Below are 25400 nucleotides of genomic sequence, written 5' to 3' on the forward strand. Positions count from 1 at the left end.
TGAATCTCTTGAATCTCTTGAATCTTGAAAACGCAGAGTACATACAACTCAGGAGGAAAATCAAACAACTAATAACGGAACAAACAGGAATGAAGGAACAAACAGGAACTAATATGCATAGGATAATTAACAAAACAGGTGCATAGAATAATCAATCAACTCAACAAGAACAGTAAAATGACCATAAAAGGAAACTTAGGAACAAGGACAGGGTAAAACATGAACACAACACTGACATACAGTAACACCCACTGTAACACATCGACTGGGGTGGCAGCTCAGGGGGCCATTGCAAAGCAGGCAGTTCAGGAGGCCATGGCAGAGCAGCCTCTGAGGCCGCGGCACCAGTCTCTTCCTCCGCAAGCTCCTCTTTTGGGCTGAAGAGAGGCAGATGACCGTTGGGCTTGACATCGGAGTGGCCGGCAAACTTGAGTGAGCAGCGGCCGGTGGGCTTGTATGAGCCACAGCTAGCGGGCTTGAGTGCTGAACGGCCGGTGGGCTTGTGTGAGCTGCAGCTAGCATCTGACCGGACATTGACTTTGAAGTGGCCGGCAATCTTGACTTGGAAGCGACTGGCATTTCTGGGCTAAGGATGGTCATGGAGCTTCAGGCGTGTTTGGGCCTTGGCAAGCTGTCCGAGCCGGTATGTGGGGGTTCCTGGCGTGGGGTGAGCTGGCGAAATGCGGCTGAAAATGCAGGCGTGTTTGGGCCTTGGCAAGCTGTCCGAGCCGGTATATGGGGGTTCCTGGCGTGGGGTGAGCTGGCGAAATGCGGCTGAAAATGCAGGGTACATACACCTCAAGAGCAAAATCAAACAGCTAGTAACTAGGTTGACTGGACAGGAAATGAAGGAACAAACAGGAAGTAATATACAAAGAATAATTAACAAAACAGGTGCATAGAATAATCAATCAACTCAACAAGAACAGGAAAATGACCATTAAAAGGAAACTTAGGAACAAAGACAGGGGTAAAACAGAAAAACACTGACAAAAATATTGTCAACAGGAAAAGAAAATGAAAATGTAATTAGTTGTTAGGAATAAAATATTTGATAAATCAAGTTAATCATATATTTGCACTTCTGTAAAATCTTTCATAATACAGATAGGAATAAAACTGTGAAGTTGAGTGCAGACTTTTAATGTATGCCAAAAATAAAATGAACATCGCAATTAAAATCTACAGACACATGTAGATAATGTGTCATAAAATAAACACTTAAATTTGTAATTTGAATGTTTTTCTTTCCACTGGTCTGAAAGATGGTAGTGATAAAATTGACTGGTTTTTCCTGTATGTCAAATGTAAGACCAGCTCTTGTTTCCTGCAGGCGTATTTTTCACATCCGATGGTTGCTGCAGCCGTTATTATCCATTTAGCTGCAGACGGAACCAGCTTCATCGACCAAGCCCAGTGCAACATTACCGTCCAACTGATCGACACCAAAGAGAGCGTCCACAGCCTAGGTGAGTGCTTGTGACGTTGCACAGTTTTCTATATCTATCGACTTTGATTCTTATATTGGCAATTGCCTAAATACTTATTATTGTCATATGTGTCCATTCCATTCCCTGAAATGTTTAGGCGACTGGCGTTTGAGTTGCCGCACCAATCCTTTGGTCATCCCAGTGAATCATGACTTGAGTATGGCCTTCTACCACACCAAAGCAATTCTCCTCATGTTCCGCTCCGAACTTGTGGCTATCTCCGGCATTGGCCTGCGTTCCTTCCAGTTCTTTGACCCAATTACCATCAGTGGCTGCCAGAGTGATGAAATATACAACCCCATGGGCCAGAGGTGAGCTGTCAGGCCTAGAGTCAAATGATTGGTTCCATGGTCCTTATTAGATATTACTCCTGCTATATCCACAAAGTTGATGAATCAGAGTAAAATTAAGAATTTTTGAAAATTTTACCTTGAGTTATGAACATGGTTTTGAATGTTGAAGGGCTTTTACAAAGAAACAAATTATTCTTGATATTTTGAGTATTATGACACATACTGTAACATTCAAAATGCAAAACCTTTTCCTTAGTCCAAAAAAGAGCATTCACTGAAAAAAAGTTCTGTTATCCTCAAGTTTCTGATGCCACAGACACATTATTATATGACCTCCCACATTTATTACATCAGTTATTCATTACTAAACTATAGAAAGAAGTACATTTAACCATAAAATGGGGTAAGCACCTAATGCAACTGTTGGCCTGTATTCCAGTTAATATATCCTTAAGTGAATAACATTCAGTTGACAAGCTAAGAAAATAAAGCCTTGTTTTCAGAGACCTCTAACAAAATGTATAGGGAGGTGTATGCTTAACACAAGAAGAAAAATAGGAAAGGAAAATAAACGTCATTCAAAGGGAAAACAAGTTTATTATTCTGCTCCACTGCCAAATACGTTTGTTCTTGCTTTTAGTATATTATCCCTGACAGCAAGCAAAGCGTTGTTGCTCAGTATCCACAAATGGCCTGTTTAATTGGTCAGAGAGGCTGGAAAATGATCATGAACAACTAAATCATGACATTTGTTTATCATTTTAAGTGTACATAAATCCCAACGAAACTGTAGTTATCACTACACTCATAAATAAAACAAATATGCAAGCTAATCTCTTTTGAACCAAGTGTCTTACAGTTTGAACCATTACCAGAAGACTTGAAGGAAATCCTTTACATCTGACTTCTAAGTGATGCCAGAAATAATTTAGAAATAATAGTGATCTAGTAACAAATCATAGTGAGCATCCAAACCAGTTAAAAACAGCATGAACAAGGCCACTAGGACCAAAGCACACTCATCATTCTTACAATAATATATAATATTGTCAATTTATGTAAGAATGTGCAATAAACATAATTAGCTTGATTTATAGACTGAGGTTATTTTGAAACAGGCACGTCGCTTTCAGTTAAAGCTGAAAATTATTTGTTTACCACGAACGGCCCTTTGATGCAAAGTGCCTCCTCTGATGCTTTATCGACAGCAGTTTGATTTGCTTTAGCTCCATAGTGCACTTTATCAAGTGGCTGAATTTTTTTTGTAAAATAATGCTCAGAAGCATGCATGCTGAATATTCATAATGTTTCTGTAGTGCACATATACTTAAATACTGATGCTGATCTTATGCGAAGGCCATTGACCACTAACACCATATTTCCCATAATACTGTGCTATACGAAACACTAATCTGATCTCATGGCAATCAATACATATTTGACATGGTGGCTAATTTGTGCGAATTCCTGCGATTTTGCTCATTTTTGAAAAATATTTTTTGTCGAGGTGGAAAATTCATAGGAATTTGTATGTAGGACCACACCTAACCTCGCCCCTAAAGTTAACGGTCACAGAAATTATACAAAACCTTTTTTTCAATTACATTTATTCATTTAGCAGACACTTTTATCCAAAGCGACTTACAAATGAGGACAATGGAAGCAATCAAAATCAACAAAAGAGCAATTGTATACAAGTGCTATAACAAGTCTCAGTTAGCTTAACGCAGTACACGTAGCAATGTTTTAATAATATAATAAAAAGAAAACAGAATAGAAAAAGAATAGAGCAAGTTAGTGTTCAAGTTGTTTTTCAGTGCAGTATGCCATAGAGCATCAGTTTTATGTCTTCAGAGGGCTCTGTTTGGCACGGATTCTTGGCTCACATGGTAATGGGTGTACAATAAATTACTTTGCAAACTAATAAGAGAAATTTAGGCCAAATACATACATTAGTAACTAAAAAATGCCTACATACACATACACAGTGCTTGTTTAATGTGATTGTTTTTTGTGACATTTTTGCATGTATGTATATAGGAAATCTTAATTCCTGTAACATCCTGGTATTAATCCACCATGCATTTCCACCTTTTGGATTAACTAGTTTATTTTAAAAAGTACTGCGATGTGACAAAATAATTATTATAGTGCAAATATTGGATATTAACACCAGCCAATTAAAACTGCATGCATTCTATAGAAATCAACTTTTACTTATTAAGTTATTTACTGTAGTTCGTTAACTAGCATATTACCGGACACAGATGATACTGCTTGCAATTTTATTTTAACTATCTAATTAAATACATGGACCAATACTGTGTGAGTGGAGAAAAAAAAAAATACAAAATTATTACATAAAACAATATTTTAGTGATTCCAAGTTCGGGAGAGGAGCTTATTTACATGTTTTCCTGTGCTAAGAAAAAAAGGTGCCTGAAACCTTAAACAGTATTTTTTTTTTTTTTCCTTGCTTACTGAAAGCTCCAACACATCATCGTCAGATCTGGCAGGATTCTATTTGGTCAGCTAAGAGTTGAAAAATGGCAGTTCTGCAGTTACAAACTGACTTCATTAGAGACTTATTTTTTATTCTCACAGGATTTTTTTTTTTTTTTTTTTCGGGGATAAAGTTAAGCTTACAATTTGTCCAGCATTGTTCATCTGGCCACATGAATTACTCTTTATGCAGGGCTATTCAAATCTTGCCCTGGAGGCCCAGTGCAAGATTTGCCCTACAGGGCAAGATTTGAATAGCCTTGTCTTTATGTAACAAAGAGCAGTGTAGAAATCAGACACCAAATCTTCCCCACAATCCTCTCAATTTCCCAACAAATGTTTTTTATTATTTTTTTATTGAGAAAAACAGAAATTGACTTTTAAATTAAATTAAAGTGCTGAAGTGAAATGTACGTTTCTGAAAGCATCTAAAGGCATATCCAGTTAAATTGTACATAGACCATTACTGTAATTGTGCAAAAAATCTGTGGTTTCGTGAATAAGTACAAAAGATTTTTGTTTTGTTTTGTTTCAGTGAGTAAAAATAAATATCCCGAGCTCTAGGTTTGCAGGTTTTATGTCTCATTGATTTAAATTGAAGCTCACTCACTGACTCTGTATCTATGTTTTCTAGCAATATTTTGTTCATTTGACTTCTCAAAAAAAAAAAAAAAAATAATAATAATCTTGGAAGTTTGCTGATAACCCCTGCATTACAGTGCAAATTTTAACGGCTCAAATTAATACAACACTGTCACATATCATTTTTGTTGTTGTTGTTGTTTTGTTTTCAGCTGCGTTCATTACTCCTGTGATGCTATTGATTGCCAAGAGCCGCTGATCCGGAATGCAGAGGTGCAGTGCAGCGACGGCGGCTACTTTAACGGAGCACGCTGCACTGTCATGTGTAACAGCGGCTATGTCCTACAAATCCACAGGGATGATGACATCATCAAGAGCCAGGTACTTACCAGTATGGGCAAACAAATGAGAAAGATTATGTTGGGCCAAAAGTCGTATACCAATGCAAGGGGGCAATACCCCAGTGTTATTGTAATATTATTTATTCATTATTTGAAATATTAATACTTTATTAAATTTTATTAGGTTTAATTTTAGTTTTAGTGATTTTGCTATGGGCTTTTGTAATTTGCTTCTTTTTTATATATTTTGATTTAGCTTATTTTGATTTAAGTTTTAGTTTCAGTAAGTTTAGAATTTATTTTATATAAATGAGTTGTAAAGGCAGGGATTTAAATTTTTACTTAAGTTTTTTTTATTCATCTAATATTTTTTTTTTTTTTTTTTTTTTTATAATTTTCTGTCATATGACTGGTGTGGAGTAGCCTGACTACATCAAGACTTCATACTTCCGCTCCATTTCAGTTCACTTCTGTACTCAGTCTGAGATAGCAAACCATCTCCCAGTTTTCCTCCGGCTCCAAACCAGCTGGCCAATCAACAAACAGAGTACGGGCTGAGAGCTGTGACGTAGACGCTAAGCGCCGAATTTAAGATCGTAGTTTAGGTTAGGGAAATCAAAAATGACAGTTGACATGGATAAATGGTATGCTATTCGCAGAATGTTTGTTTCACATTGTGAATGGAGGTGATGTTATGGCCCTACACCCGACAGGCTTTGGGAAAAGTTAAATTTATTAACTGTTACCGATCGTCAGTGAGAAACTGGGGAGGCCAAAGTCCAGCAAGGTGATAATTGTGATTGCGTCGCCTTCTCATGCAGGATCAGGTTAAAGAGGCAGCGAAACTCGCTCGATGGTTTTGTTTTTGCAGCATACCTGTGTTTACAGCAGTAGTGTGAGGCTGCTGAGGTGGCTGAGCCGTCGCGTAACACACGTCATAACCAAACGTTATATGATTGTCTTACGGGTAACCAATGATTTTAAACTTCAGACAAGCGCCTCCCCACGAGAAAGTAAACGCTTGCCAGTTATGCCCTTCCAGACTCGGTCTACGAAGCAAAGTAGCAGAGTTTGGTATTACCAGGCTAGGTTTGGAGACCTGAAGGGCAAAACATCTTAATGCATTAACCTACATTAACCATTTTCTTGATAATGGTTTTCTATGGGAATGCGCTTCATGTGCAGTTCATATGCCTATTCTGGGCATATCTGTTTGGCTTTATCCGCACGTTTATCACAGAGACATCTATTTGATGTCTGGATTTACATCTCCAAGTCATATTTTTAGAGTGTTTGATCATATCTGTAATACATCTATAGGACATTTCCTATCATATGTCAAATACGTAGACGATTAAAAAATGTCTTTAAAATGTTTATGATTTGGAGTGTATGTAAAACTGACATCTGAAAGATGTCTATCAGATGTTTGTATACACCAGATGCTTTCCAGATGAAGCAATCTTTAACAGACATCTTGCAGACATGCAAAAAAATCTGGGTATATAGTATCAATAAGGTAATTATATAAGGTAATTACAATAAAGTAATTACTGTCGTAGCATTATTATTCATACAAACCTGGTAAAAAATAACTGGGGGGCAGCAGAGAAAAGCCTTGTTTTGCTTTCCAGATGGGTTTTCCTATAAGGATGTGATGTTACAAGAAAACAGTGAATTAAGAAAATGATTTTTAATGGGTGCTCCATTGCCTTGAATGTTGTTGGTAACTTGTTGCATTTTCATGAGGTTACCAAAGAGAACCAAACAGTTTCTGAATAATATGCATAAAATACATAAAAGTAAGCTATGTTAAAATAAGCTGAGAATACTGCACTCTCATTGCAATCATGTAGAACTTCCAGTTGATTCCAATTCTGCAGAAATCTAATTCCAATTCTGCAAATGCTGATTCCGTGTGGACCTCATGTTGCAGCTGAAAGTTTGTGCTCTCAAAGACAAAGGAGTAAGGAATATTGCTCCTAATAATAATTTTTATTTTTTTATTTACTTTTTTTTATATATTTCCCCTTTGGGTTTCAGTGATGTAATAGTTTTATCAAACAGCACCCAGAGCGATTTGATCATGCCCTCGCTTTTGATCTCTTCATTCTTTATCTCAACAATGTTTATGACAAGATCATGCAATAGAATGTCATAAAAGTGTGTTTCTGTCACATCAGCATGGGAGCAAGGACAATGGTGTGGAGCTTCATTAGAAAGTGCACTGGCTTCAGTTGTGACATGAGGCTTCCAGGAAATCTGCTTTAGATGGAATTATCTTCAAAACGAACGGTTCCCTCCACTTGTTTGTGTGTGTGTCCTTGCTTGTTTTCATCATGCAAACACTATGCTCAGATGTTTAATGGATAACCAATGTGAAATCCAGTCAAACTGCCACTCTTCTACTAGATTAAATGCATCTCAACTAATCAGTGCCTGTATATATATTTCTTTTTTTTCTGGACAATTTGTCTGCCAACCATATTATCATTGCATGACAGGTTGGTAGGTTACTGCCACAATAACACAGAATAAATCCCGCTGGACTACAACCAGGAGGAGGCCATTTCTCTAGTGGAGTGGGCCCTCCCACCTATAGGACACACCACCATTGACTGTCCAGTGGGAAAGTCTCTCCTTTGTAACTGGCACGCCCCCAAAATCATACATATTTGGGCAGAAAAACCACTCGCTGACTGGAAGACAAAGAGGTCTTGGCTGAACTGATTCTTAACCCAAGCCGTTCCAGGTGACTAAGCAGCAGCGACCTGTGAGAGATGAGTTCCCGTTCTGATATGGATAAGACCAGTCATAATGTGTATTCCCATCTGGCTCAGAAGGGAAAGAGCTGCATAGATGCACAATGTAAAAGTTCATGGGGCCAGTGACAGTCCGAATGGCAGGACTAAATACTGATAGACCAGTCCCTCAAATGCGAATCTTCTAGAACGGTTTGTGATGGGGGGCTATCTGGATGTGAAAGTAAGCATCTTTCAGATCCACTGATAGAAACCAGTCCTCGGAGCATATTTGTATGAAGGCCTCTTTCAAAGTTAACATCTTCAACAGCCATCTCATTAGCAAGCAGTTCAGATGCCTGTGATGGAGACTGGGTCTGAGCCCACCATTTTTTTGGGAACAAGGAAGTAATCTTGCTGTTTGTTGGAGTAACATTTCCACAGCTTCTTTTGCAAGCAGTGTTTATACTCCAGACCGGAGAACATAAGCATTTTTGTTCCCTACCGAAGTTCTAATGATACCTCTGAAGCAGGGCAGTCTGTGAGTGAATTGTGAGTATCATCATTTTGTGGTTTTTAAAAAACAACTTGACACATCCAGGATAGCGTTCCGAGTCTGAAGCCAGATGGCAAGTGGTTTAAGTTTTTGGCATACACTGAATGGGAGGGGGGGAGGGGGGGCTTGATGCTTCAGAAATGGGTAGCATTTCATGGTCCGGGGGCACTGCTGAAGCCCAGGCTCAGGTTTAGGCTGGGGCTAAGGTGGTGCTGGCTTGGCAGGCTGCTGAGAGGATGGAGCCTTCTGGCTACTTGAAACAGCTACTGAACTGGAGTGCTCCAGCAGGAAGTGACACATTGCCTGTGATGACTTCTTTGCCGCTGTTAACTGCTTGGCACATCCATCCACAGCAGGGCTAAACAGTATCTTGGGAGAAACTGATGAGTCTAGAAAGGCGACCATGTCAGCGTCCCTAAAATATGTCAGATTCAGTCAAAGGTAGCGCTCATGCACCACCAAGTTGGCCGTGGACTTGCCAATCACCTGAGCAGTGGCCACCTAAGTGTGCAGAGCCAAGTCAGTCACAGGGCACAACTCTTTGAAGGCATCGGACCTCTGGCTGACTCATCCATGGTGCAGAGAAGTTTGGCCTAGAATATTGCCACTGTGTGAAGCACTGAGACAGCCTGGCCAGCCACTGAGTAAGCCCTGTTTGCAATGGGTGAGGTAGTCCTTCTGGGGTTAGATGGGTGCGCTTCATGGGCTTTCAACCCCAGAGCTAATGGAGGGTACAGATGCACAGCGACCACCTCTTCTGAGGAGGGAGCTTGCTATACCCTTGTTCTTCAGTGGCGTCAACAGTGGTGAGAGCGGTAGAAGTAGAGGGATTAACATGGACCAAGTTGGGTGCTTGCCACATTCTGGTGAGTTCCTCATGAATTGTCAAGATCCTCCACGACCTTGGTTAGAACCTGGATCAGCTCGCTGCCCACAGTGGGCTGTGTTGTCTGTGTTGAAAGCAGGGTTTTATGCTCTTCACTGGAACACGCCCACTCTTCAGCATCTGAAGCCATCGATGACATGGAGTCATCAGTGACAGCATCCTCTTCAGATCCGCCAAAGGAAATCAAGCCACTTGCAGACAGCGACGAGCACTGATACTCACATGTGAAACACACAGGAGAAACGAGACATTGCGGGCAAAGTGAAGCATGTTGGAGTTACACTGGCATGAGTTCACTCAAGCCCATTGTTTGAGTTCCGCTGCTCCATTGTTTCTTCCTTCTAGGCGAGAGAGGAAATGGGATAGCATTTAAGAAGGTGATCCACAAGCAGAGAAGGGCAAGACACATGCTGTTGCAGTGAAGGCAATCTGTCCCGGTGATGACCTATTATGCCCATTTTTACAATATATAATTTAAGTATTCGATGTCCCCAGAGTGTGTATGTGAAGTTCCCTTCGAAAATAAAATGTAACCATCGTGTCTTTAATGGCTCAGATGGAGGGAGCTCTTGACACTGCTCGTTTGGAGTGACTGCTTTTTATTTATTGGGATCATAAAAACATTTTTACCATTAATAGCTGGTTGTTTTCACACACTGCGGTTACACATTCAAACACCTTCACAGAAAAAAAAATCACAGAAAAGTGATGTTTGCATAATAGGTCACCTCTAAATGCATCAGATGTCTGCAGGGGAAGGTTACTGGCTCCTTCCAGTGCCGGGGGCTGGGCTTCTTTCTTCTTCTTCTTTGGCTGCTTCTTGCTTGAAGACTCAGTGAGGAGATTATCTTTGTTGCTGATGGAGAAAATTTCAGTCAAAATGTAGCTCAGGTCTGACTTATAAAGTGGTTGGCTCCACCCCTTTTTCCGGGTTAAAGCAACATTGGTGAACAAATCAGGCTTCAGTATCGGAGTAACAGGAGTTTTCCCAGAAGCGTCAGCTAAGCTATGGGAGAGACTGAAAGGGAAACACTTCAAGTCATTCCCAATATCCATAAGACTTGCATAAAAGTAGGTTTTTCATTCTGTCTAATAATTTTTGTCCATCCATTTAGTTCATGAAACCCAAACTTTCGAGCATCAAAGACTACAAAAAGTAATTGTGATTTTATTCATAAACACAACAAAATTGCAATTTAATCCAAGCTTCTGGAGGAAACATACTTTAATGGGATTAACTGATTTATTAACACTAAACAACACACATACATAGAGCACATCAAATATGGTAAACATAAGCTCAAACATACTTACTTGACGCAACATCAAAGTCTCATGGGTATGGGACAAAAAACATTTTTTTAATTTGAATCATTGTTTGATATAGTGATGCATTTAAACAAAAGCTTTGGTGTGTGCATTTCAGTAAGTCAGTGAAGCAATGGCTGTGTTCAATTAGGCACAGTAGCCCAAATGAGGTGAACCGCTCAGCTATAAATTTGTATAAAAGAAGAAAAACTCGCCATCCATACAAACATTTTTCTTTATCTTTCTCCAACTGAACATTTATTGGCTTTAACCCAGTGTTGTAAATGTGTTTGTTATGAGTTTGTTTGTTTGTTTGTTTGTTTGTTTGTTTTTGTGTTTATCATTGTGTGTGTGTGTGTGTGTGTGTGTGTGTGTGTGTGTCACTATGAGTCTACCACGTTTACAAAGAATATAATCAGTCCAAACACTCACCAAGACTGTTCTGCTACTAACCCCAACAGAAATGCATGTATTTATGTGTGTAAATCTGTTTAAATATGGCTTTTCCAGTTTGCTCAGTTCCCAAAGCTGCTTTTGAAAAATCTGCATTTTGTTAAATGCTATGTAGATAGTTGTATTTTTGTATCATTAGGGTTAGGTCATGTCATGACTTGTGGATGTCAACTAACTCTCATATAGAGCATTGGTAGACTGTTAGATTAGGGTTAGTAGAATAAGTTGGCATGGTCTTGCAGTTACTTATAATCGTTTGAATGTCTGTTAGGGAACCATCAAAATAAAGTGTTAGCTGATATTTAGCACACAATCTGCTAATACTCCAGTGACTGCTAGTTGACATGGAGTTGCAGAGTTAATTATAGTTAGTATAATGTCTAATGTGGACCATCAAAATAGAGTGTTACCTTAATAACCCTGATACAGATGTTCTGAATTGGATTATATTTGAACAGATACTGAACACATGATGTTTCTTGAATGATTCAAGCTTACATTACAAAGGGCAGGATATTATGTAATCTTTATAAAGCAGGGATTTTTTGTTGTTGTTTTATTTAGCTTCGCTCTTATGCATGTGTGCATGTATGTCAGCAGTCACCTGCAAATACCCATGTGTTCTTCACAAGAGTATAAATGACCTTGTCTGAGGTGATAATTTATTATAATTCAGCCCTCACTCTTAGTTCAGTCACTTTTGGGAATTCTGTCCAGATATTCTAAACATATTGATTGAGTTAACATGTGGAAAGCATATGTTTGTACAGAGAAATATGAAAGTGAGTAATGACTGGGTAAGAAGATATTGTTGTGGTGTATCAAATAGTCAAAGGAAAGGCTGAAGTATATGAGAGAGAAAGAATATCTGACTGAGTTTATCAATAACGTGTGTTTCTAGTGTTATAGTTCTCCTTTATCAACTAAACCAAATGTTTCATGATGAAGTATAAGTTCTTTTATAAGACAAAACAATATTTGCAAGTATAGTTTAAAATATATATTTCTAAATTTTGTAGCTATTTAATTTGGTTTATGTGATTAAATGTAAGAGATCACTATACATGTATGTAGATTCAGGAGCTTTTGCAGATTCAGAAAACATTGTCACATTGTTTTTTTTTGACAAGTCAAACAAACCCAAAGTATGAACAAGGCTTTCGCTGTAAAACACAACCTGCATCCTTGTGTAACTCAAATTGTGTAGTTTTATATATTAAAAATAATAAAGGGGTGGCAGTGGCTCAGTGGTTCATGTAGGTTGTCTACAAACCGGAAGGTTGGTGGTTCGATCCCTGATCCAGAGACCCACTTTGATAGGTTAAAGGAATCAACCAAATTAAAAAATTCATCGGTTTACAAGCACAACAGACATGGATATTAAACTCACCCATTATCAAAATTCTGTCCGCAGATGTAACAACCACAGATAAAAAGGGGCAGTTGTGGGGCAATCATGGCCTAAAGGTTATAGAGTCAGACTTGTAAGACAATGGTAGCGGGTTTGAGTCTCAGGTCCGGCAGGGATTGTCAGTGGGAGGTGTGAATTATCAGCACTCTCTCCACCTTCAATACTACGACTGAGGTGAGACCTTTGAGCAAGGCACTGAACCCTCAACTGCTCCCTGGGCACTGCAGCTTTGGCTGCCCACTGCTCAGGGTGTGTGTTCAAGGTATGGGTTGTGTGTGTGTTTTTGCTACTCACTGCTGTGTGTGTATGTGCACTTGGATGTGTTAAATGCAGAGCACAAATTCACATATTCACATAGCCACATATTCCCATCCTTTCCTTTCCTTTCCTTTCCTTTCCTTTCCTCATTTACAAAGTCCTTATTATAACCAGGAGGCCTAATGTATATTTCATGGCAAAAAGTATTGGCAATGACAAATCAATCTTCATTAACTGAACTTCAAAACTCTCAAAGGTTTCAACAGACAGTATTTTATGCTTTAATATATTATAATGTTATTAAAAATAACAGCCAAGCTTCCACCCCGGCGAGTAGTCCTCTGAATGCTTAAAAAATTACATCCTGGAGGTAACAGATCAGCAAGAGGACTCGAATCAGCAGCACTTAACCAAGTATAAGTAATAAAAAGAAAGTCCAACCCATGTGTTACATAAAAAAAAAAAATCAGATTGAGATGAATGAGATTAGTTTGTGACACCGCACTCAAATCCTTTAGGTGGCGCTAGCAAACACTTCCTCTCTCCACCGTTTGAGTTGGTTGCGCTGCTTGCTCCATTGAGCCGTGCCTATGACAGGTCAATGTAGCACAAACTTTTTAAAAATTGCATTGTTTCGTCTCACTTTCTGTGTGTTTGGCTTTCCACAGGGGAATGAACCCAGGAGTTTATTCAGCACTAAATTTATTTCACAGCTCTCAAGGTGGACATTTGTACAATTATACTAAAAAGCCTTTTACTTGCTAAAAATAAAGTATAAACTATTAATCAGATTACATGAAGCAAGATGGTTTTTCAGCAAAGTTTTGATCATGTTGATCACTTAGAAGCCTTAGAAATGTGCATATCAAATATGATAGTTTCATGAAGGTCATTTAGTCCATTTAGTTTGGTAGCTCAGTAGGTTTCAGATGAGTGCTACTGTCTGGATATTTTGTGCCTTTTCATCAAACACCACAATGCACGACTAAATGGCACTTCATTCCTCATGCAAAATACTGAAGCACTAGTTAGTAGTGCTGCTTTCAGGCCTGTGAGAGGAACAGATGTGTCTTTTACTGTGATCTCAGCCTCGTGCACTTTTGTGGTTAGCAGGACATATTGAACTGCACAGAACTCAGAACATCTGATGTCTTTTCTCTGTAGATGGACTCAACCGTGACCATCACCTGTGCTGATAGGAAATGGAACAAGCAAGTATCGTGTGAGCCGGTTGACTGTGGGCTTCCAGATAAGTATCATGTGCACCCTGCCCACTTTGATTTCCCAGAAGGCACCACCTACGGCAAGAAGAGCACGTTCCAGTGCAAGGAGCCTGCTCAGCTCGTGGGTGAGAAACCACAGAAAAACTCTGTGAAAAATAAAATGACTTGGTAAAATAAGTAATCTAGGGTCATGGTAGATTTTGAGGATCCAGCATGTAGTACAAAATGCTTGTTGCAATAGTGAGAATTAAATAGAAAAGAAAACTTAATATAACAGCTTGTATAATAAAACTTAATATAACAGCTTGTCAAAATAATCTGATTATTACTTGGGAAATTGTGTCACATAATTTGTGATTTGCAGCTGTTTGCAGTTGCAACATAGCACGTTAACATGGAATTCAGTCATGTGCAGTCTCAAGTATGTTTAATGATTGATAAGTGACCCATCTATTCTGAATTTGGAGGAGCTATTCATTTTAGAACACACTTTAGTTCTTCACAATATGGTTAAAAACTTTTATCAGCAAGTACTGACTAATCAAATGCATTGGGATTTCTGTATATTTTATGATAAGCAATGTCATGGCAATACTTTGTCATTTGTACTGTTTAATTATATTTCTGTCATGGTAACTCTTGGCATGGTTATGTACATAAAAAAATTACAAAAATTATTTGGTTTTGGTGGAATAGATCTGCTACGCTGCTGCTGCTGTGGCAGAGCAAGTACCGAAACTTGCTACTGCCAATTCATCCACATGCTGCTGTGAGCATGTAAAAAAAATATTGCTGCTGCAAATATAACATACATGAAATAACCCCCACAAAGCAGGAGACATAGAAGGAACAATACAAGCCAAAACAAGAACAAAACACCCCCCAACAAGCAGATCTACTGACAAGACATATGAACTGCTGTGTCATATGTCATATGATCCTTCAGAAATCATATGCTGGTTTGCTGCTCAAGAAATATTTCTGGTTATTATCAATGTTGAAAACGGTTTTGCTGCTTCATATTTTTGTGGAAACTGTGACAGATTTTATTTCCAGGATTCTTTGATAAATACAATGTACAACAGCATTTATTTAAGATAGAAAACTTTTGTAACATTATAAATGTCTTTGTCACTTTTGTTCAATTTATTTATCCTTGCTGAATAAAAGTATTATGTATTATGACTGTTATTATTTTAATGATTCAGTCAATTAATTAATCAATCTGTCAGTCTTATTGACTTAAAACGTATATGTATTCATGTGTGTTTATTTGATTTGTTCTCTCTGTCGCTCATCTAAAGGCACTAATAACACTCTGACCTGTATGGAGGACGGTCTGTGGTCATTCCCAGAGGCTTTGTGTGAGCTCCGCTGTCCGGTGCCTCCTCCTGTGCCCAGTGCCGTGCTGCAGACCAAACGCTGCAATGAGACGGGTCTTAAAGTGGGCACCCTCTGCAAGTACAAATGCAAACCGGGATACCATGTGGCCAACAAGCCAAAGAGGTGTGCAAACATACGATCATCCACAAATCACAACAGGAACCAAAAAACACAACAATAACAACCACTCAGCATGCATGGTTAAACAAAAATTAAGTTGTCTTTTATCATCAAAATGAAATTTGACATGAACGGTATCACAACATATGAAACGTCTTGGTTCCTGCAGGAGAGCCTTTAAGCGTCAGTGCACAGAAGACGGCCGTTGGTTAGAGGGCTCATGTGAGCCGGTCACCTGTCCACCTCCTCCATCTGTCTTCTATGGAATGTACCAGTGCACAGACGGATTCAAGTTTGACAGCACCTGCTGGATCCAGTGCAACAGGGCCAACAACACACTGAGACAACCACCATGCAAACAGGTATGACTAAGGATAACTAGTGACTTTGCAAGTACATGTCAACTATCTCTCATTAGAGTATTAGTAGACTGTTAGGTTAGGGTTAATAGTATAAGTTGACATGTACTTGCAAAGTTACTCAATAGAATGTGTGTTAACAGACATTAAGCAGACAGTCTGCTAATATGCTTAATTACATTTATCAGTGACATTAATCTATACCAATGACAAGAAATTAATAATTTTGTTCAGCAAGGATGCAATAAATTGATCAAAAGATACAGTAAATTATTTAAATAATATGAGCTGTAATAACATTTACAATACCGTTCAAATGTTTGGATCAGAAATTATTCCTTAAGGTTCATGTGACACTTCATAGTGGAGTAATGGCTGATGGAAATTCAGATTTGCATCACAGAAATAAATTCTATTTAGTAAGCTTTATTTCTATAGCACTTTTCACAGACAATGGAGTCACAAAGTGCTTCACAGAGTTAAAAATATACACATAACATAAATGCACATACAATACAAAATTACACATATACAGTATATGTGCCACAATAAAAAAGAAAACATAAAACTAGTTAAAAGCTTGTCTAAAAAGATGTGTCTTTAGGTGCTTTTTAAAAATTTCTACAGAGTCCAAAGCTCTCAAGTCTAATGGAAGAGCGTTCCAGAGCCTTGGAGCCACCACGCAAAAAGCGCGGTCACCTCTCGTTTTTAAACGTGTTCTAGGAACAGTTAAAAGATCTTGACCCGAAGACCTCAAAGAACGGCCTGAAGTGTAGGCATGAAGTATATCCTGGATATACGCCGGAGCTTGATTATGCAAGGCTCTAAAAGTAATGGTTAAAATTTTAAATTGCACTCTAAAACTAACTGGAAGCCAGTGAAGAGCCTTGAGTATAGGTTTAATGTGAGATCTTCTTTTGGTCTTTGTTAAAAGTCTAGCAGCAGCATTCTGAACTACTTGCAATTTGTCCATGGAGGAATTGTTTAAACAAGTGTACAATACATTGCAGTAGTCAAGACGAGATGAAATAAAAGCATGAACAAGCATCTCCATCTCATTATTAGAAACTACAGATCTGATTTTAGCGATATTCCTGAGATGGAAAAAACAGGAACGAACCACAGATTTAACATGACTGTTAAAACACATAGATCTATCAAAAATGACACCTAGGTTTCGCACAGCATTACATTCTGAGGGTGATAGAGCCCCAATGGCCAGTTTAATCTTGGGAAAAATGTTGTCAGGAGCAAAAATCAGCACCTCAGTTTTATCTTGGTTTAGCTGCAAAAAATTGTCTGCCATCCAATTGTTGATGGAGGCTAGGCAGTTATGCAACAAGGACAGTTTGTCTAGTCTATCAGAGTTAAAAGAAAAATATAATTGAATATCATCTGCATAGCAGTGATATGATATTTCTCCAAAGCTACTAATAATCTTCCCAAGAGGAAGCATATACAGGCTGAACAACAGAGGGCCAAGCACAGACCCTTGGGGCACACCACAGGACAAAGGAGCAGAAACTGACATATATTTCCCTACGGACACCGAAAAACTCCTGTCGGAGAGATAGGAGGAAAACCAATCCAGAGCTGACCCAGTAATTCCCACAGTTTTTTTCAGTCTATCTATCAGAGTGCAGTGATCGACAGTGTCAAACGCTGCACTGAGGTCTAAGAGAACCAGCACAGAGCATTTACCCCCATCAGCAGCCATCAAAATATCATTTGAGACCCTAAGAAGGGCTGTTTCAGTTGAGTGTTTTTTTCGAAACCCAGACTGAAATTTCTCAAAGATATTGTGCGCATTTAAAACATTATTCAGCTGGTTCGCCACAACCTTTTCTAAAATTTTAGAAATAAATGGCAATTTGGAAATAGGCCTATAATTTTTAAAAGTAGCTGCATCAAGATTGTTCTTTTTCAAGATAGGCTGAACAACAGCATGTTTAAAACAATTAGGTACCTTGCCCAATTGAAGAGACAAATTTAAAATTGAGACCAAACATGGGCCAAGATGATTCATGGATTTTAAAAACAGAGATGCGGGTAAGATATCTACCGGGCTTTGTGAAGGTCTCATCGTGCCCACTAATTTAATTATTTCTTTCAGTGTAATGGGGCAGAAAGAGTCCAGTATTGAAGGTCTTTGATAATCAGTTAGACCTATATGATGGTTTGCTGATGGAACCAAGCTTGCTCTGACAGCTCTAACCTTATCCACAAAGTGAGACAAAAAGTGGTTGCAGTCACCATTTGAAAACACAGGGACAATACATGAGCCAGGAGAAACAATATTATTAATAGTTTCAAAAAGAGCCTTAGGTTTTTTCTTACATGCAGATATCAAATTAGTAAAATAAGAGGCTCTAGCCTCTTTAATCATTTCATGCAAGTTAATAAAAAGATCTTTAAGATACACGCGATGGACTTGTAGCTGAGTCGCTTTCCATAAGCGCTCGGTTTTCCGGCAAACACGTCTTAAACTACGAATGGCTTCATTCATCCACGGTGATGTATTAACGGCTGCTATTTCTCTAGTTTTAAAAGGTGCCACTTTGTCCAACAGCAGGGTACAGTGATCATTAAAAGCCTGTGCACAGGTGTCTACATCGGTTGAAATAAGAACAGAGCTTGAATCAAAAGCGGCAGAAAATTTCTCAATAGTACGCTGAGTGATCAATCGTGAGCAGGTCTCTCGTTTAACAGGGAGAGGATCCTCATCACAAACAAGTTCAAATAAAATGCATTTGTGGTCACTAACAAATACATCTTCAATACTGATGTTATTAATATTAACGCCATGAGAAAAGACAAGATCGAGCGTATGCCCTTTGCTGTGCGTAGGGCCAGAGACATGCTGAATGAAATTAAACGATTCAGTAATATTTACAAATTCAGACGCAGTTTTACACAAAGGATCATCTACATGTATATTAAAATCGCCAGCAATAATCACTCTGTCAAGCTTAATAACAGATGATAGGAAGTCAGAAAACTCAGTAAGAAAAGTAGACACTGGTCCAGGTGGCCGGTAAACCACGATGCAGTAAACTGAATTAGAGCGACCAACCTTAGTCATCTGTAGTTCAAACGAAGAGTACGCGTCAGCTCTCATTGACTGGCAGATAAAACGCTTTTTAAAAACCACAGCAAGGCCTCCACCCCGACCAGTGAGTCTTGGCGAGCTAATAAATTCACAGTCCATCGGGCAAAGCTCATTCAGGTGATAATATTCCATATCCCGTTGCCAAGTCTCCGTAAGCAACAAGAAGTCCATGGCTTTGGACGTAAATAAATCGCTGAGTAGGAGAGATTTGTTTGCAATTGAACGCGCATTTATAAGGCCCATCCTGAGCGGTGCAGGAACAACCGAAGCAGTACAACAGGCTCGCGTCAGCGACCTCAGATGCTCCAAGCACACACCGCGTCCAGATGCGACGTCGAAACTTCTCCGGCACCCTGGAACCAGAACCACAGGGACACCAGGGAAAACCGAAAGAAGGCATGAAGGTCTGGAGTCATAGTTGAAAATCCTCAATTTGAAAAGTTTTTTCAAATGAGTCTGTCTCCCTGCCCTTTTTCCTCGCTTTCTCCTCCGTTTAATTGTAGATCGTATTAGGCCCTCTCCATGTCGCGTGCAGTCAGATCCAGTCGGACGCGCGAATGGGGCTGCGTCAATACCATTCCAGATAACGTTATATCCATTATATCCGTTGCTGCGCTCCACCAAGGAAGATCGGATTAGCAGCAGTGTTTGGCGATCATACACCCATGCAGTAGACACAACTTTTGTTGACAAACTTAGTAGTAGTATGGCACAAAAGACAAACAAAATAACTCGGGACAAACATCCAGCCGCGGAGGCAAAGCCAAACACAGGCGCCATCGAACCGGGTAGTTGATAGTTGATAGAATATTTAATTCTGTTTTTACCTTTTGAGCAGTATGGTCCAACATATGGGATTCTTATTTCGGTGCCCCTTGGAGTATGGTCCCACATATGGGATTTAGAACATTCAGTGACGTCACATAACTGTCAAATTCAAACTGTGTTTTAGCTCGTTGGCTGGCGCTGAGCCAGAGAGAAACGTGCACTGCTCTTGTCATAATATCACAACTATGCAGTGTTATTAACCACATAATGCATATTTTAGGTATCAGACATTTAAGTACACATAAATACTAGTAAAACAATAAAAAAAAAAAAACTAGTAAAAAAAACACGCGTATGTCTATGGAAGCAACAATAACAATCCATTCAAATTTAATTTGCAGATGTTTTTTTATTCATATAAGATACACATAGTGTAAGTAACTATAAAGTTAACTCTATTCTTCATCCAGTTCACCTGCCACTTATTATTTGTATTTTGGGAGAAATTGATGAATTCACATGCTGTAAATCCGACTGACAGGACTCACTGAACTGCAGCGCGAACAAACATGGCGGCGCCCATCTCACATTACAGATCATGATCAAGATCATTTAGAAAGGTTTTTAAACAACAAAACACATTCATTTACACATTTATGAATTGGAATATCAGATTAATCATGACATGGTATGCAAGTTTGTGAATATTATAAATAAAAAAAGAAAAAACTAAATAAAAGCAATCCATCTGTCATATAGTGTTATTGTAGACGCGGTGTGTCACATGACAAGCCTGGCGCATCGGCATGTAAAGAGCAAGGGGAGCGTTCTAAAATAATGGTCGTCTTAAAAATAAAACTCACTCTTGGGGGACCGCTAGGATATTTTAAACTCACCACTGAAAAGGTTAAAGGATATTAAAATAGAAACCATTATTTTATATTGCAATTGAAACTGCAGCTTCTATCACAGCAATATATTACATATTACACGTCTGCTAAATGCATAAATGTAAATGTACATTTTACAATATTTTCACACAGAAAACAGTTATCTTATATAGTAATAATTCATATTATTACCATTTTTATTGCATTTTTGATCAATAAAATTCAGCCTTGGTATGCAAAAGAGACTTATTAAAAAAAAAAAAAAAACACCCCAGTCTTTTGAATTTGTGATTGTAGAGCTTCTTTACAGCTGAAGTTGCATTTGTTCCATTACGTTTATGCTGTTTTTTCTTGTTATGAAGCTGCTTTGAAACAATTTGTATTGTATAAACAAATGTGACTTCACTTGACGAGTGTGAATCATGACAAAAACAATTTACACTTTAATTTGGTATTTATAGATATTCATGTCTTTATATGCTCTTTCCCCTGGCTGAAGTTTAGAATGTCATAGTGAATGATGTAACATGTTTTGCAATGTCCACAGGGGCTCGACACCAATGTCATCCGCTGCAGAAAGGATGGGAACTGGACCGGAAGTTTCCACTTATGCCCTCAGGTGAAGGGTCAATGCTCTCTACCTCAGAACCTGCATCCCAGCATCCGCGTCAGCTGCAAGAAGGGCCATGGCATAGGTAAAAACTCTTACCGCAAACTTGTGAACTGTACAGAGAGACCGATTTCTTTTTCAGATTCATTCAAAGCCATGCAGGTTACTTTTTATGTTGGGATAGAATTTATGGAAATTCTCTAATTTGGCAGAATATCATCAGAACAGTTAGTACTGATCTATAATGTTTTGAAAATCCATGACAAAATTGTTTATACAAGAGAAAAATTCTAAGGTCACGCATGTAAGCATGGTTCCCTGAGATGGGGAAAGAGATGCTGCTTCCCTTAGAGTGCGCTATGGGGAATGCCTCCGGCATAACGGTGTCTGAAGCATGAGTCTAAACACGAAAATGTACTTGACATTGGCATGTTGCAGCTTATGATGTCACAAATGGTGTGGCTGAGAGTATCAAAGAGCACCTGTGAAATATGTCATTCACTTCTTGTCTGAAGGGACGCAGCGTCTTGTTCCCCTTCTCAGGCAACCATGGTTACATTCGTTACCTGAGACGTTCCCTTTCGAATGTGAACTCACAATAAAGGAACTCACAATATAACCACTCCAACATGCTGAAGGGATGAGTGCTTTATTGGCTAAAGTCAAGGACCCAAAGGAGTCCTCACCCCTGCACCAGCAACACAATCTTAAGCCAGAGCTTCTCAAGAATAATAAAAAAGTGAAAATGAAATTTGTGACATCTGTCAAGTATGGTAAACCATACTCGGAATTGGTGCTCTACATTAAACCCATCCAAGTGCACACACACAGCAGTGAGAAGTGAACACACCATGAACACTCACCCGGAGCAGTGGGCAGCTATATATCTAGCACCCGGTAAGCAACTGGGGGTTCAGTGACTTGCTCAAGGGCACTTCAACCATGGGTATTGAGGGTGGAAGAGAGCGCTGTTCATTCACACTCCCCCACCTACAACTCCTGCCAGCACCGAGACTCGAACCAGCGACCTTCGGGTAACTAGTCCAAGTCTCTAACCATTAGGCCACAGCTGCCCATGTAACAAATAATGAATAATAATTAATTATATTTACATATCGCTTTTCTGGGTACTCAAAGCACTTTACATGAAAGGGGGAATCTCCTCAACCACCACCAATGTGATGCAACGGTAGCCATATTCCACCAGAACGCCCACCACACACCAGCTTACTGGTGGAGAGGAGACAGAGTAATGAAGCCAATCAGTGTATAAGGATGATTAGGAGGCCATGATGGTCAGAGGCCAATGGGGAAATTTGGCCAAGATGCTGGGGTTACACCCAGGATGTTCGAAGGACATCCTGGGATTTTTAATGACCACAGAGAGTCATAACCTTGGTTTAACATTCCTCAGAAAGGAAGCCTAAATATGTTTTTATTCAGGCCATCATGCAAGGAGGCTCACATAGAGCCTAACACTCAAAGCTAACTGGCCCGCGAAGCTCCTGCAGAGTGGAGGCCTGAATAAAAACAAAACTAAAAATGAGAGGCAGCCTAGCAACACTCCATACTTAGGCCAGTAGCAAAGGAAGCTCCCAGAGAGTCTAATATCCTAGCATCCTACCAGCTAACCAAGCTCTAGAAGCAGAGGCCTCAATAAGGATTTTCTGTAGCGAGAGAAGGCCTGACAACGCTCGCAGTAGATTCTCTAGCAGTGGATGCTCTAGCAGTGGAGGCCTCAGAAAGAAAACTCTCAATATGAGACGAGGCCTAACTACACCCCATGCTTGGGAAATCCTGTAAGAAGCCTCACAGAGAGCCAACAAATCACAGATGCTGTCCTAGTGGAGCCTTAGTGAGTGGAGGCCTCAATGAAGATGACTCTCTGTAGTGAGAGAAGGCCTGATGATGCTCACAGTGAATGGTAGAGCTCTAGAAGCGGAGGCCTCAGTATAACGTCTCTCTAAAACAAAAGGACACCAAACTATGCCCCAAATCAGGACAATTTTTGTAAGGAGTCTCACAGAGAGCCTACAACTCACATATACTGTCCTAATGGAGCTCTAGCAAGTGAAGGCCTCAATGAAGATAGCTCTCTGTAGCGATAGGAGGCCTGAAAATGCTCACAGTAGATGGCTGAACTCTAAGAGTGAAGGCCTCAGCAGGACAACTCTTTAAAGCAAGAGGAGGCCTAACTATGCCTCATGCTCAAGACATCTTGTAAGGGCACTCACAGAGAGCCTACAACTCACAAATGCTGCCCTAGTGGAGCTCTGGCAAGTGGAGGCCTCAATGAAGATAACTCTCTGTAGTTAGAGGAGGCCTAACGATGCTGCAGAAGATGGCTGAGCTCTAGGAGCGGAGGAATGTTCACAATGGCCAAGGAGCCTCACAAAGAGCCTGCCAATGTCAAGTTCATTGTCATGTTTAGACACATACTTCAGACACCGATCATGCAGGAGGCATTCCTCATTGCGCCCTCTAGGGGACGCAGTGCAGTATATAAAACAATTGAAAAATATGGATTCAGTACTATAAAAAACAATAAAGTGTCGCCCTGCCGCAGTATAACTGCTCAACCAATGATGCCATCACTGACCCACAACTGCACACCATCACACAACTGCAACCTCTTTAAGTTTGCGGATGACATGACTGTGGTGGGTCTCATTAGCAACAGAGATGAGACAAACTACAGGAGCGAGGTGAGCCGCCTGGCCGGGTGGTGCAGTGACAATAATCTCTCTCTGAACATGGAGAAGATGAAGGAGATTGTTGTTGATTTCAGGAGAGGGCACACTCAGCATGCTCCTCTGACCATCAACGGTGCGACTGTGGAGAGAGTGAGCAGCACCAAGTTCCTGGTGCTGCTCAAAACACCTCAGCACTTGCCAAGAAAGCACAGCATCGTCTCTACTTACTCCACAAACTGAGTAGAGCCAGAGCCCCGGCCCCCAACATGTGCACCTTCTACAGAGGCACCATCGAGAGCATCCTGACCAGCATGGTGCCTGCAATGCGTCCTGCTGTAAGTCACTTCAACGCATAGTGATAGCAGCTGAGAAGATCGTTGGTGTATATCTCCCTTCTCTCCAGGACATTTATGGAACCCGTCTCACCCATAAAGCCCTCTGCACTGCAGGTGATCCCACATACCCATCACACAGCTTCTTCAGTCTGCTGCCATCAGGGAGGAGCCGCAGGGAGGAGCCAGGCCAGGACCAGCAGACTGAAGGACAGCTTCATCCATCAGGCTGTCAGAAAGCTGAACTCCCTCCCGATCTTGCCCCCCTCCCCTCTTTTTCCCCATGCAGCACTGAACTCTGAACCTCAGTCCCTGCTGCTTTGTGTATTAAATGTCTGTCCATTTGAAAGCAGGTGATGGAGATTTACTACTAATCACAGAACCGGCGAGATTCGAATGATCATCACATTCGATTATTTGTACAGCCCTAGACAGAACTCAGTACTTTACAAAAACTTCATCAGAAGATATGCTGTAACATTCAGATCTTAACATGGTTAAACTGGAAGAAGTGTCCATTAAACATCACTGAAGTGTCAATACCTGCAATGACCTTAGTAATTAGTAGACAAACTGTTTAGCAGTTCTCTTCAAACACTAATAAAGATGTTATGCAGTGTTCAAGATGTTAAATGAGATGTGGACTTATGTTCTCTGTCTTTTTTCTCAGGGAAGGAGTGTGAGTTGTCATGCAGAGACAATAACAATGATGTGGTCATTCTGCCGAGCAACATGACGGCCAGCAGCATTATGAGACATCACTGGATGAACCCTCCCAAAGTCAAGGTTTGTTTTTGTGTGCACTCTCTCAGCTTACTGGCAGGTAATGTTGCACCAGGATGACACATCCTGAGTGTGACTCAAAGTTTGAGGTGACACTCCTTGGACAGCAGATATTGGATTGTGCATGATGATTCATCAGTGTCATTTATCAGTGTCTAGGCTCTGGACTTTAGGGTCAGCGAGAGGCACAGTCTAAGAGGAATTCAAAGCTATAATGCCATTTATTATGTCCAAATTACATTCGGTGCCATTTAATGCACTTAAACTAAATATGTTTTCAATTACAAAAATATATTTCATTGAGCTTCA

The 25400-nt window shown here is 39.9% G+C and overlaps 1 protein-coding gene across 1 annotated transcript in view; it reads left to right on the top strand.

Annotated features, from left to right (window-relative positions):
• Positions 1-25400, top strand: part of LOC132132683 (pappalysin-1-like) — a 115196-nt gene that overhangs the window by 67172 nt on the left and 22624 nt on the right. The window contains exons 13-20 of the mRNA XM_059545161.1: positions 1334-1469; positions 1588-1801; positions 5080-5248; positions 13986-14169; positions 15349-15550; positions 15717-15909; positions 21221-21368; positions 24979-25094. Coding sequence (XP_059401144.1) covers positions 1334-1469; positions 1588-1801; positions 5080-5248; positions 13986-14169; positions 15349-15550; positions 15717-15909; positions 21221-21368; positions 24979-25094 — 1362 coding nt within the window. The remainder of the gene's footprint in view (positions 1-1333; positions 1470-1587; positions 1802-5079; positions 5249-13985; positions 14170-15348; positions 15551-15716; positions 15910-21220; positions 21369-24978; positions 25095-25400) is intronic.

This window comes from Carassius carassius, chromosome 4, assembly GCF_963082965.1.
Source record: "Carassius carassius chromosome 4, fCarCar2.1, whole genome shotgun sequence".
NCBI classification, from domain to species: domain Eukaryota; kingdom Metazoa; phylum Chordata; class Actinopteri; order Cypriniformes; family Cyprinidae; genus Carassius; species Carassius carassius.